At 42.7% G+C, this 14632-nt stretch overlaps 1 protein-coding gene across 3 annotated transcripts in view; it reads right to left on the minus strand.

Moving 5' to 3' along the window:
• Positions 1 to 14632, minus strand: part of shroom3 (shroom family member 3) — a 426592-nt gene that overhangs the window by 29918 nt on the left and 382042 nt on the right. For all 3 annotated transcript variants that reach the window (XM_067990124.1, XM_067990116.1, XM_067990132.1), the window contains 2 exons: positions 4747 to 8110; positions 747 to 847 (listed from right to left, as the gene is read on the minus strand). In XM_067990124.1, coding sequence (XP_067846225.1) covers positions 747 to 847; positions 4747 to 8110 — 3465 coding nt within the window. The remainder of the gene's footprint in view (positions 1 to 746; positions 848 to 4746; positions 8111 to 14632) is intronic.

Raw genomic sequence — 14632 nt, forward strand, 5'->3', positions numbered from 1 at the left:
CCAGGTTTGAGTGCTGCTCCATTCAGCTCCTAATCTGAGCAACATTGAGCAGATCGGCACTAAGTGGAGGCTGAGGCACTTCCTCCTGTGGCCAGCTAGAGAGAACAATAGTGGTGGTGTGGAGCAAACTGTGTATTCAGCTGACAAAGGTACCAGTACCAGGTCAGAGGTCCATGTTGTAACTTCTATGATTCTATGATTCTAGAGGGGAAAAATCATTTTGTGTGCATTGGGTGTGCGTGAGAGAGAGAGAGAGAGAGAGAGAGAAAATGCCAGAGTGAGAGTGAACCAAAGCACAAAAGCAAGCACAAATAAACATGCACAAGAGAGGGAGATAAACTTAAACAAAATAAAAGACTAATGAGCCTTAATTAGTGCTGAGCCAGTCACTCTGAGCTCTGTGAAGATCCAAAAGTGGATTGACGTATTTATAATTTTCACTGGTCAGTCTGAGCAGTGTGCAGATACTTATATACAAGGGCATGATTTGCTTTTCTAACCATAATACAGCACAATCCAACTGGATTGCAAACGCACTCGATCCTTTCTGTTTTGCAACACATTTTTTTTTATGAGCACCGGACACTAGCATTTCAGATGTTTTTTTCTAGGATGAAGTTTAGAGAATTGACATAAAGTACTAACTCTCTGTTGTACACACTCCTATTTGGATAAACTTGATTAGCAGCTGCATAAGGAGTCATAGGAGAAAATCTATTGCAGCAATAAGCACAACGATTACATACCCATAGATGCTGCCCATCCAGTCAGTGCCCATCAACTTAGAAGAAGAAACTGGATCCTTTGCAGTGATGCCAAAAGGTCTGTTCACGGCACACAGAACATCCTAGAATGAAAAAAGTGTATTTACAATCTAACACATTAAACATAATGTAGGGACTGAATGTTCTGACAAAACTGTAATAGGGTATAAAATACATTCAGAACAATGAGCTTACAAGGTATCGTTAAACTATGCAGTAGTTCAGAAACACACACTTCTTTTTTCCAAATCTTCTTCCCTCCTCTGAAGCAACAAACTCATGTAGTGAGTATAGGGAAGGTATTTGACTCTGGGAGCCTTCACGGACAAGCCCAATCCTTCCACACAGCTACACTTTCCACCAGGAGTTACTGGATAGTGACCAGGAACAGGAACTCCAGTTGATTCATTCCCTCCCTAATCCAGGGACATCAACACCAGTTGTAACACTTCAACTGCTGCTCTGGCTGGGATCAACTAACTAACTAAGAGACTGGGATTTGAATCTGGAATTTCCTGGGACCTGAATCTTCCTGGCAATGTCTTTATCCACTGATGTGGAGATGCCGGTGATGGACTGGGGTTAACAATTGTAAACAATTTTACAACACCAAGTTATAGTTATAGGACTATAACTTGGTGTTGTAAAATTGTTTACAATTGTTTATCCACTGAGCTATTGTAGTGTGTGTGTGTGTGTGTGTGTGTGTGTTTATCAATTTTGCCCACTCACCAACCCATGTTGACCCCACGTCTGAAGATCACCACAGTCAGTGATTTCCGTACTCTTCCTGGTCCCAAAAACTGAATGCCTCCTTCATACCCAGATGCAATACCAACAACTCCAGTATATGTTAACTCAGCAAACTGAATCTGTTGGAATGTCCCAGTCACACTCGATGGGATGGATTTTAAACTTTCATTGCCGGGCAGAAAACCAGTGGTGGCCAATCGGCGCCCATTATACACCCTGCTCGATTTTCCTTTCAATTGAAGTCAATGAGCTAATCGACCATAAGGGGTATTGCAAATGAGCTCAATCCTTTTGTCACCTACCATCCACATACAAGTGCTTTCAAGCTGGGGTTACTGGATAGTGGTTAGGAATGGGAACCCGAGCTGATTCCCCCCCACCCTCTAGCTCAGGGCCAGCTTCTACCCCGGCTGAGATCAGCTACTTCGGCACAGACCAGTTGTCGGCAACTTTCAGGTGTGTGTGGTTCAGTTCCATATCGGGCAGTACATTGTCCAAAATGAGCCACTGAGGGAAGCTTTGATAATATTACATTTGATGACGTGCTTTGACGCATTTGAAACAATTTTTGTAGACTGATGCCTATTAGAAGGCCACATATTATATTGGGTCTGGAATCAGAAATGAGATGAATGGAGTGCAAAGAAGCATCATGAGGCTGGTCCCTAACATTAGAGGTCTGACATGAGCAAGGACGAGAAGCTTGGACTTTTCAGCCTTAAAAGGAGGCATCTGAGAGGTGATCTTATGGAGATGTACAAGATTGTAAATAGCACAGAAAGGGGAAATCCAGAATATTACTTTAAACTAAACTACAAGAGTAGGACAAAGGGGCACTGGTTAAACTAGTAAAGCAAATTTAAGATTGATATCAGAAAATTGTTCTTCACACAAAGAGTGATCAATACATGGATTGGACTTCCAGATAGAGTAGTGGAGATGAAAATCCTGGAATCATTGAAGAAATAATTCAATGCTGCAATGGGGGATTGTAGGATCTTTCTGGGTGGCCAAATGACCTCCCTCCTCTATTACTACCCCATGTGATCTTGTGAAAGCAGAACATTGATACAATGATTTATCCCAAAGATTTCTTTGGTCTTTTACTTTGGCGTACTGGCATGAAATAATGACAAATTGCTTTGCCAAATGAGGCCCTGATTTTACTCCATCACATATTGTGAGGTTAAAAAGCTCCAACCCAAAATGTGTTCAGAGAAAATGTGTAGTCCAAGACTGCACACGGCAAAAAAAGAAATTTTTTCTTCTAATCTCCCAGAGGTGCACAAAATCACAGTAATCACCATGCAACCTGCAATTATAACATTAATTAAAGAACATACTGGCTACTAAATGATAGCACACAGGGAAAATAATGAAACCACTTGCATTTCCTGATCAAAGGCCCTGACTGCCCATGGCAAACAGCAGCAGCTGAATATACTTTGCCCCGTCTGGGCATCTTTGTTTAATTAAAAATAAAGCCTCCAATACATTGCTGAAAGTTGTTTTGATATTATCTGATGATCCAGGTACAGACAATAATATCAATGGTACACATGTTGAGAGATTATCTATTCATCAGAGTCCAGTTATCATTTTATGCTGTTTGTATCATATCGACTAGTTACATTATATAATTTGTGTTGATGCAGACTGCGTAGTATAACTCAGGAGTGAAGTTGGCCGGATCAAATTCTGGCAACTTGTGGAAAAGAACCTTAAGGAGATCACCTCACATCACTTCAGCTTTCCACTGGCTGAAGTATAACTGAAATGGTTTTGAATGCTTGAAAACTTCCCAGGTAGTTGTTCATACTGCCCAGGACCTCTTCAAAATTTAATTTTTAATCTTTTCGATACAGTTGTGCTCCACCTGATCTATGCTAACACTAAATTTAACCAGCATTTGAACCCAACTGAGCATAGCTCTGTTCAAGCATGTGAGCCAGCCGTACAACTCTGAGGCACTGTTGTGAGCGGCTACCAGTCTCAAACCGATACCTCTAGTATGTGTGTCATGAGAGCCATTGCAACATGATGACTGACACTAAAGACCGATAAATACTTGTGCTATTCATCAACACAGACAGATAAAACCTATAATGAGAGGATACAAGTAATAGGTAGTGTAGGATTACAAAGGATTTCCTGACAGCTAATAGTCTGGTATTCTAACTATAGGGATTTAGCTGGAGTCATGGCAAATTCTCTTTTGATTTTTAAAAAAAAACTTGTCAAGCACAGAATAGTTCCCATGACCTGAAACAAAAAAAATCTTTAAAAAAAAATCTTGTAGCAATTTTAGATAAGGACTGGTGACTATACCCACAATGCCTCGTAAAATTGTTCAATAACAGATTCTGTATTAATTAACATCGATTTTTCATTCTTGGCCCAACTTCATGAATAACTCCAATTTCTAGGCCATGCACATACTGGGATTTATATTTTCCTTTCATCTTGCTGGATATTACTGGGCACATTGGAAAAGATGATGAGCACATACTAGAAAATATTCTACTGAGGTAAAGCCTTCAGCGCAGTCATTTAATTCAGTTTGACCCCAGGTTTCACGATTTAACAGAAAGATCACTCCCCACTGCTAATCCATCAGTGTTCCTTTTACATCCATCACTTTGAATACTGATTTCTCAGTAATGGCAGCTTGTGTAATAAGAGCTATTCCTTCACTTTCTAGTTTTGTCCCTTCTTCTGAAGGTGCTGACTCATTCTGGGCTATGGTTTTCCAGCAGCTGACAGGCCTCAGGTTCCTCTCCCTACTGTCCATTGTTAATGTGTGATCCGAGACAGTGAATATTGGTGGGCTCTTTGACTTTGGAGGGCATCGAAGCCAAGCCCAACCAACCATGTGGATGTCCACAAATGCACGTTTCCTGATGGTGGCGAGGAGAGGGAGTCCCTGGCTAATTTTTACTTTCCCTAGCCCAGGAACTTTGAAGCCAATTACAGCCCTCCAACTGTCTCTTCAGCTGAGGTCAGCCAAACTAGGGATCAAAGCTGGGTGCTTCCTAGTCTTTATGGCTCAGCGCACCAGGTGCTGCATTTACTACAGGGCCATTGGAAGAGCCAAAATTAAGATTTCCATTTTCGGATAGATGAGGTTGGTGTACCAACTAATTGAGTGAGGGATACTGATATCGAAAGTGCTCTTCCCCCAGACCAATACTGCACTTTCAAGTCACTAGTCTGCAAACTTAGCACCTACCTGTGAGATCATTTCAGTTGATGGCGATGACCTTGAACGAACATGGACAGCTACTGGGTTTTCAGATCTTTCAAGCAAGTTGTCAGCGGATGCAAACTTCCCAGAATTCCTTGCAGATGAGTGCCTATCAAATGGCTGCTGCTGCTGATGTTGGTATCGAATTTGACGGGGCTGGCTGTAAGCTCGGACTGAATCCTGAGGAACCATTTTATTTAGTGTTAACTCTGAACCGTATGTTCGGTCCATGTTCGTTCTGTACCGATTCAGTGAAGCTCCACTATCAGCCTGATGTGCACTGCCACAGAAATCAAAGCTACCGGTTAATCCAGCAGGCAGCGTTGCTGAAACTCGAGCAGTTTCGGGCAATCTTTCAACAGGCTGGCGACAATAGATGGTCTGATCCTGTAGTGAGCTCATACTTGAACAGGAGGAAAGGCTCTGATCATCAGATCTGCTTGGCTGCAGGTAAACACTTTGTGATCGTTCTTTAACAACTCCAGTCTCCTGCATGAAAGGCCTTTTGCCTGTTTTGCGGTGAATATAATCAGCAAGTGCATTCTGTTGGATCTGTTTCAGTTCAGGCTTAGAGAGGTTCGCTGTCGACAAGGTCCTCCCATCTCTTTCAAAGAGTCTTCGTTTGTCGGCTACGGATCTCAGTTCAGCGGGTTCTGGGAAAGTAAAAGTCCAATCTTTTTTATGCTGAGAGGCAAATGACGTTTCGCTGTCCGACACTCCCAGCTCATTTATTTTCTCCGGCTCAGAGTATGACCGCTTCTTCTGCTCTGCTGTTAAGCGCTTCCTGCTTCCTATACGTGGCACATGATGACTGCCTTGAAGCTCTTTGCTGCTGAAATCTGGGGTAGGATTCCTCATTTCTGTTGGCGTGACGCAATGTCTTTCCTTTGGTACATGTAACAGCTTTGCCTGAGACACCGAGCCAACGTGGGCTGAGGCTGGCCTGTCAGGAGCTTTTTGCTTGTTCAGATATGGAGAGGTTAAATCTAGATCTTTACGCCGGAATGAGGTGGCCCTCAGAACCTTGCTCTGAGCATCCTTCAGACTGTTTCTGTAGGCTCGGTTAAATGCATTCTCAGGGGAAGACCCTGAAATATCATCTTCCCAGAGGGTGTCCTTTTCACCTTTATCCATCAGCTGGACAGAACTTTTGCTCTTGCTAAGCTGGGCTCCCTTGCTTGTGATGGGAAGTGGAGAGCGATCGCTCCTTTGTGCAGGTTTAGCAGGCATCTGCAGCTCTCTGTCCTGACGCCTCAGTTCCTCCATTTTATTGCTTGCATCTCTGCTCTCGCATGTCAAGTGATGCAGGATGGGAGTTTTGTCTGCAGTTATTAGGTCAATCATTGGAGTTGATGGCTGCTTTGCTGGTTGGCCTTCTGCGACACTGTACCTGTTTCTAATATCATCTATGCTGTTAAGTGAACTTCTCGCACTGGAAGACTGGCTTAACCTAATAGAATCTGAACCAAAGTGGAATCCTCGTGTATTTGGAACTCTCTCGCTGTCGTGTTCGCGTTGTTCAATCTTATTGACGGTCTCGAGCACAGAACAGCGTTTTGTCATTTCTGGTTTTCCAAACTGACCACTCTGGGAACTTTGGGTGCTACTGGTGCTGTACCTTGACCTGCTAAAATCAGATTTGTTATGCTGCTCTTGGCACTGGTTCTGCTCCTCATTCTTTTGCTGCACATTTGGAGACTGAGCTGTGTTGATTATTTCACTGTAGCGTTTAGGGCACAATTGCCTTTCATAGTTACTCCAGTGGTCAGAGACCTGCTCTTTGCTATCCTGCTCCCATTTTTGAGATAATCGGTTGTCATTATAACTTTCCCACTGGTGTGAAGTTTTTGTGTCCAAACTTTGTTGCCTACGGTGGACCACTTTATTTTCTTGGCTGTTTTGCCATAAAGGAGAGCTTTGTTTATCTCGGTTCTCATCCTGCATCCGAGATAAATGATTTTCCCGCTCAATTTTCCACTGATATGAGTCTCCATCAACTTGGCCTTTTCCTTGCCAGCTCTCAGTTCGCTGACTGGATGGGCCTTTCTCACTGCTTTTTCTTTTTTGCTGTGCTTGTGGATATTCGGTATTTTTACAACAATACTGTGCATCGGTAGTGCCGGTGCTGGCACTGACTGGAGTGCTATGACAAGGCAGAGGTCCAACATCAGGCGACAGTGCAGCAGCATCAGCAAAATATTTTGGATCAGGGAAAACATGCACCTTGTAGTGCCCATATTGTCCCTCTGTACGCTCCGATGCCATCTCGTATTTGTTGCTAGAACCAAGATGTGCAGCACTGGGTTGATAAACAACAGACTTATTGGTGATGCTTTGGTTTTTGCTTTCCTCTACATTGCATGGAGCACATTTAGTCCTTTCAGTTGAATTTTGAGTGCTGTGTGTACTTTCTCTACTTAGAGCAGGGTATAGCAACCCATTATTGCTGTTTTGATGCAAGTAGTTACTGTTGTTGGTTGGCGCCTGTGCGTACCGTGGTTCAGGCTGAGGCACTGGATAAACTCCAGTTGGTAGCATTGGTTGACCTGGTTGCGGTGCTTGAGTGTAACTGTGCTTAGGCTGAGTAGCTGGGCTACTTTCGGGGCTCTTCTCCAACACTGTGTTCAGTTGTCCTTCTATAAATACAGGCTTCAGTGGATAGGTTTGCCCACAAGAACCTGTGTTGATATGGTGAGGCCACGCTCCCTTTGGCTGAGGTCGAACAGGTTTGGCCTGTCCATCCAGACTTGACCAGGAGGTAGGTTTATCATGGCTTCTGATTGCCATGAAACTGTCACTGCGGGTTGGAGGAAGAGGAGGTGCTTTACTATCTGTCTCAAAAGAACTCCTACTTGGGTTATTCCATACTGGGCCAATACTGTGTCTGTTGCCACTGTAGGGCCTGTAATAGCTCCTGGCATCGGTTTGGGTACGGCTATTAGAGTTTTTAATCGTTGAGGGACAGCTAACCTCACGTTCCTCAGAAATTCCTCTGTGCGAGTCATAGACTGTTTTCACATACTTTATGTCAGCTTGTCTGATTCCTTCATGTAGACTATTCCTGGAAGGCATGTTTTCCATGGAATAGGAACGTTCAGTGCGGAAGTTTGGAGGTGGATATTCAGGAATGCTGGAACTTGTAGAGAAGGAGCTGTAGGCAGAGTCTCTTTTGCTATGATGGTGGGAAAGCTGATCTATGCTATTGGTGGATTTGGCAGGTGAGAGGTTGCAAGAGTGGTAAGGAGGGTTGGTATGCTCCAGGCTTTCCATGCTACCTCTTGAGCTGTACTGATCAGGACTCCTTCTTAGATACCCATGATCATAGCCAGAGAGGTCACTGGTAGAAGAACTGGTGAGGTAAAAGAAAAATATTTTAGTAAAGACAGGTGCTAATAAACGGGCAAATTCAAACAAGAAAAACATTGTTTTAATGTCGAGAATCTATAGTGGCTTCCTGTTCTTTGCAGTAATTGAACACATACAATAAAACTTGAATTAAACAGGAATAAACAATACCCTATATTTACTATGTCACCAAATAAAAGCTCAGCAACAATTTATGTATATTCAATTATGCACATATGAATTTTATTTTAATTAGTTTGTGTCGGGGTTCTAAACACCAATATTACCTTTCAGTGCACTACAAAAAATGGTGTTTGCTTATTCATTTACTTCAAATCACCTTTTATTTTGGGACATATTCTAATAAGAGGACCTACTGCTGCCTTCGTATTAGGTTCCGTACCCACATTATACCAGTCGATTGGGTGGTTAGCCCTATGTGGCAGAAGGATTTTAGGGTTCCCATTTTTGGGGCAGGGGGAGTCCACCCACACCCCAAATACCCTGCTGGATGCCAATCCAGAATTTGGAGCCAGAGCTCCAGTTTCCACTTGTCAGGAGAACACTGCACCTACTGACCCAGAGGTGGAAATGCAATCTGTAATATATTCAGAGTTTTGGTAATAACGTGCACTTTCCGTAAGCGTCACATTTAATTCCTGAGAGACTTTCCCCATTACACTTGTCGTTAACACTCCTACTGTTATGAAAAAGTACATCCTCCAACTCGTGGTAAGCAATGACATGAAAGATCTGCTTGACTTTTTAAAAAAAGTTAAAAAGGACATGAAAGATTAAGAAAAATGTGAAAAATGAATGAAAGAGATCACTGTAATTCTTTAGGAACTAGTAACCATTGTTATCAGAGGGTCTCCAAGGAGGCAGCGTGGCATACGAAAGAAATTGCTGCATGGTTACACGGGGCACTTTCAGAGTTGAAAGCACTTGATTATTAAGGATTTCTTGCTTAGAAACCAGAGATTCCCACTAACAGACATCATCTCAACACAGAAATGTGTCAGACTATTAAAACATGTTCCAACCTGTCATTTGTCCTTTGTCATTTACACAGACTGAGTTTTCTGTTTTAAGAAATACATTTTTTTAAGTCAGTGATGGATGTCATAATAGACAGTGACGGATGGATCCAACAATCAAATCACAAAGAGAGCGATGCTCATATCTATGTTTTTATTTATGTATGTATGTGCATAATTTCTCTTACGTCCGCACACTTTCTTTCAACTTTTTCCATTATAAATTCCTATGCTCACATTTATAATGGATACTGGCTAAGTAAACTTGTCAGGTCGTAATTACACCCTCCTCCCAGTGGAGGTGCTGCAGCTCCATCCCTGGCAGAAGTGTATAATTACAATGTCATCGCCAGTTTACATTATAAATGTGGGCATTGGAATGTATAATGGAAATATAAAAATAAGGACAGAATGTATGACTTTAAAGTGGGGACCGAATTACACCTGTGCGTTTTGGTCAATTATTCTCACCCTCTAGCTTTCCTTCACCTGAAGGCGACACTTGATCTTGATTCCTCGTGTGCAACGCCACAGGACATCGAAATATATATAAAATGTGCTGCCATCCTTGATTCCCTTCATTTACCCTCCATCCACTCCAAATAATTCAAAACTCAGCCCTCTATTTTATCCCTTGCTCAATCCTGCTTGCTGAGACTCTCTTCCTTGCCAATCTGCACTTGTTTCCTGTTCCCAATGCATTTAACTTAAAATCCTCCGACCCATCTTCAAATCCCTCTACAGCCTCGACCTACATCATCCTTATAACCTCCTCCAGCCTTACATCCCCTCCTACATCATTCGATCCTCTGACTTTTGTGCTCCCTTCCCTCACTAATGGCAGAGTCTTTTGCTGCCTTAGCCCTACTGTCTGGAATTCACTCCCTTAACCTCTCTGCACCTCCACTTTTAAAAACTGTTCCCATCTTTTTGATCAAGTTTTTGGTCATCTGTCCTATTTCTTACACCATGGCTGGCATCTTTTCCTTTATTCATGTTATCTAATTCCCCCTCGCCCCACCCCACCCCTACTTCAGTAAAGCTCCTTGGGTCATTTTCTGTGTTCCTGTCATTCTGATCCAATGATGTTTCTTTAGTTACCATATCTGCATCTTCCTCCGTACACTGCTTGTGAGACATAATAGTAACCTTAATCTGGAATGGATTCAGCAGACGCTGAACATGGCCCTATCTACGCACTTCAGAGAAGGATGTAAATGACAGAGCAAGTTACTTGGACTGAATGGCCTCTTGTTGTTCCTATACAAAGTTCTGCATAAATACTCAGAAGTCACAAAGTCTCCATGCAGTGTAGAATAAAAGCTCACTTCTTTTAATTCCACACTGAATGGAGGGGCTGATAAATTCCAGACTTAGCACTGTGCAATTAGAAACCTAATGTTACCCAGGAATCACTTTTCTGTGTAAGCTGCATGTGCCCAGGCAACAGAAGACGTCACTGTGGTTAGGTAACGTCAACTCACTGCCGCCTTGGCTATCGAACAAAACATTGTATTTTGAGGTCTGGCATTGGAGCAGGACCCCAGCTCAAGGTGAAGTAACTGAAAGTTACTCATGAAGCCATCAGCTGGACTCCCTTTACTTGGAATAAAGTAGGTCGTCAACAACAACAACGTACACTCATTTAGTGCCTTTAACAATGAGAAATGTCCCAAATGGTGTAAGGAAAAATAGACGCTGAGGCAAAATAGCAGATCCAAAAGCTTAGTTGAAGAGGTGGGTTTTAAGGAGAGTCTTAGAGGAGGAGAGGTAGATGGAGAGGCGCAGTGGGGGGGAATTCCAGAGCGTGGAATCAAGGTGGCTGTTGGCAAGACTGCCAATGGTGGGGTGAAGTGGGGAAGGAAGCATGAGGCCAGGGTCAGAGGAACTAACAGTTCGGGGCGGGGTGGGGGGTGGGTGTAGAGGAGGTTACAGAGATAGAGACGGGCAAAGCTGTGAACGGATTTAAATATGAGGATGAGAATTTTAAATTTAAGCATTGGGGTACTGGAAGCTAAGGCAAGTCAGTGATGAAAGGGGTGATAGGCGAGCAGGACTTGCGGAGGGGTCTGAAGACGGCAGTTATAGTCTTACCAATGTTCAGCTGTAGGAAGTTTTGGCTCACCCAAGATTGGATGTTAGACAAGCAGTCTGACAACACAGGCGGCAGAAGGATCAAGAGAGGCAGTGGAGAGATAGAGCTGAGTGTCGTCAGGATACATGTGGGAGCTGACCCCATGTCTGTGGATGAGGTCGCTGAGGGGCAGCATGTAGATGAAAAAAAAGAGTAGAGGGTCAAGGACAGATCCTTGGGGGACTCCAGAGGCAATGGCCGGGGGTGGGAAGAGAAACCATTGTTGGAGATGTTCTACCCATGATTGGATAGGTAATTGTAGAACCAAACGAGGGCAGTCCCAGTTATCTGGACAATGGAGGAGAGGCATTGGAGGAGGATGATGTGGTCGACCATGTGAAAGGCTGCAGAGAGATTGAGGAGGAAAATGCACCATCGTCACAGTTATGGAGAATGTCATTTGTGATTTTGGTTAGGGTAATTTTTGGGCTGTGCTGGGACAGGAACCTGATTAGAGGGGGTTGTGGGAGAGATGAGCATGGTTTTGGGAGATAAGGATACAGATTTGGGAGGCAATAACATGTCCAAGAACTTTGGAGATAAAAGGGAGGTTGAAGAGGGGACAGTAGTTTGTTAGGACAAAGGGGTGGCAGGGAGTGGGATTTGAGGTGAAGATGGGTTGAAGGGAGATGCATTTAAGGAGGTAGTTGGTCATGAAATAGAATGCTGGAGTTATTCAGGATGATCCTGAGGTAGTGGGTGTTTTTGGTCTATGAGAGTGAAGCACAGTAGTGTTTGACATGGTCAAATCTGGCGATGCATGGTTAAACCAGTTGTGCAGCAGATATTTTTTGAGCGTGCGTCTCTCATACTTGAGGAAGAAGATAGGGCTGTAAACAGGGGAAATGACAGGAGTAGGAGACAGTGATAGTTTTTCTGGGAATAAGGACATCAAAGACAGATGAGAGAATGGTTGAGCAAGTCAACAGCTACAGAGGCATCATGATGAGTAGGTGGATTTGGAAATTTGAGACTGCGATTGTAAACAACTTGGGGGAGATGTTTTTCCATGTTCGTTTGGAATTAAAATCTATATTTATTGTAGAATGAAGAGGCAGAGTTCAATTCTTTTTGCAGCGGTGATTAAAAAATAATTCATCACAACATAAGTGTCAAATAGAATGAGGGCAATCCATTCTCTTTTTTAGTGATGATGTTTGGGTGTAGTGTTCAACTATAATGGAGGTAACCAGAATACTGTGTTCCATTTCCCAAAACACCATTTGATATCTATTGTAATCTGTCTTGGGCTGATCAGTGTTACATAATATGAAACAGATTCTAGGAACATAAGGAATGGGAACATAAGGCAGTAGGCCATCTAGCCCCTCGAGCCTGTTCCGCTACTCAATTAGATCATGGCTGATTTGCATCTCAACTCCATTTTTCCGTCTTTGCTCCATATCCCTTGATACCCTTACCTAACAAAATTCTATCTATCTCAGTATTGAAAGCTTTAATTGACCCAGCATCCAAAGCCTTTTGGGGGAAGAGTTTTCCAGATTTCTACTACGCTCTTAAAATAGAGCCAGCCCATTCAAGATTATGTCCCCTTGTTCTTGATTCTCCCACCAGAGAGAATTGTTTCTCTATATCTTCCCTATCAAATCCTTTCAACATTTTAAAATCTCAGATGATGAGAAATAGTGCAGCACTATAAAAGTGGATTGGGCCAAGTGCAACAATGACTGTAGTGCATTGGCCCCTATTACCCTTCCCCTATCAAGGCAGCGACTTAAGGTACAGCTTCACAGGCTGCAGAGGCCATCTGCTACCACGCCCAAATGGTCATTCTTTGTGCGTGAGCTCCGAAAGTGAGCAGTGGCCGTTTATTGGACCATGTGGGATATTACAACAAAGCCCAGTCCCGTCCTCACTGAAAACTCACACACGGTTTCCAGCATGGGCCATCAGAATGTGATCAGGAGCTGGACTCTCAGATAATTTTTGTCCTACCTAGCCCAGTGACACTTAAGGCCAAAAATCATCAGGATCCCACCATCACACTGGTTGTCATCAGCTGAATACAGAAAGGTATTCTATACTTTTCCAAACTGGATTTAATTTTGTTCCGGTAAAATATTAAATAAAAAGTCAACAAAGAATAGTGTGATTTAGGTGACCACCTTGGCCATAAGTTTCACAAGAAAAGTGGATTTTTTTTTAAAAGATAGTTTTTGGCTCATTCTTTTCATTTTCAAGTGTTAATTTACCACACAGAAAATGAAAAAAAAACCCAACATCTTCCATTTATTTCTTCGACTCCTACCTACGCAGAACCTGTACCCAGATAACGTTTCCGATTGCTTCTATTATTACACAATTGGTTTGCACCTGTGACTGTCACGAATTAAGCAAACTCACCAGCACAACAGGGTGGCTTACAACACACACAGCACAAAAAGGAACTTGGCAAGTACACGGGTGCAAACGTTTGTCAAAGTATGGAATGCAGCAATAGCAACAGTCCACACTTTAGCAAACAATGTTCAGCATTCATCTAATCTATTAAAAATGTGTAGATAGAGCCAAACCATAGGGAATGTTTAGCAGAAACCTCAGTTCAATACAGCAGCAGAAACATTTGTTTTCTGTGAGAAAATCAAACAAAAATGCAACCCCCACGGTGGTGACACCTCACCAACCTGAAGCAAGGGGGCATTTATCTTGTCCTCGCTTAGGTTCCAAATAACATTTCTCAACTGTAAGTGCAAGATTGTAACATCACCAGTCACTGTGCACTGCATGGGCCCAGGTAAAACAGAATTAAGGTTTGATACTATGTTGGCAAGATAGTTCTCATTTCAATGCAATCTCCAGGATGTTTTCTTGTCCATTTCTAAATATTAAGTACGAAATAATAGCCCAAATTAGATTCCCATGGAAAGATCAGGAATACTTCAGACATTTAAATTACAACTTTTGTATCTGCAATGTGTCAATTTAACAAAAAAAATATTTGCTACATGTACAAGAGCCCAAAGTTCAGATATTTAGTTTCCCCTTTAAAATAAGCCGAATTCATTTCCTATTACGCCTGTTGCAATAAGGCTAACCTTCCAGGTTAATAACATGCAATTGGAAAAGCAAGTCCATGTGTATACCATGGAGTTGCTGGGGGGGGGGGGGGGGGGGAGCAGGGGGAAGGAAATTAGAAGAGATGGTGAGAAAATCAGAGAGAGAGACATACGATTGAAATACAAAATGGCTACTCCAGGAATTTAGTCGGGGGGGGGGGTGTCACTTCACTCACAATATCTTCTTTAATTTTACTTGCAAGAAAGAAATTAGACATACATGTACAAATTAGATGCATCAGTGCTGGGATAGAAATAAAGGCTTAACAAATCAGTGT

Source organism: Heptranchias perlo, chromosome 1, assembly GCF_035084215.1.
Source record: "Heptranchias perlo isolate sHepPer1 chromosome 1, sHepPer1.hap1, whole genome shotgun sequence".
NCBI lineage: Eukaryota > Metazoa > Chordata > Chondrichthyes > Hexanchiformes > Hexanchidae > Heptranchias > Heptranchias perlo.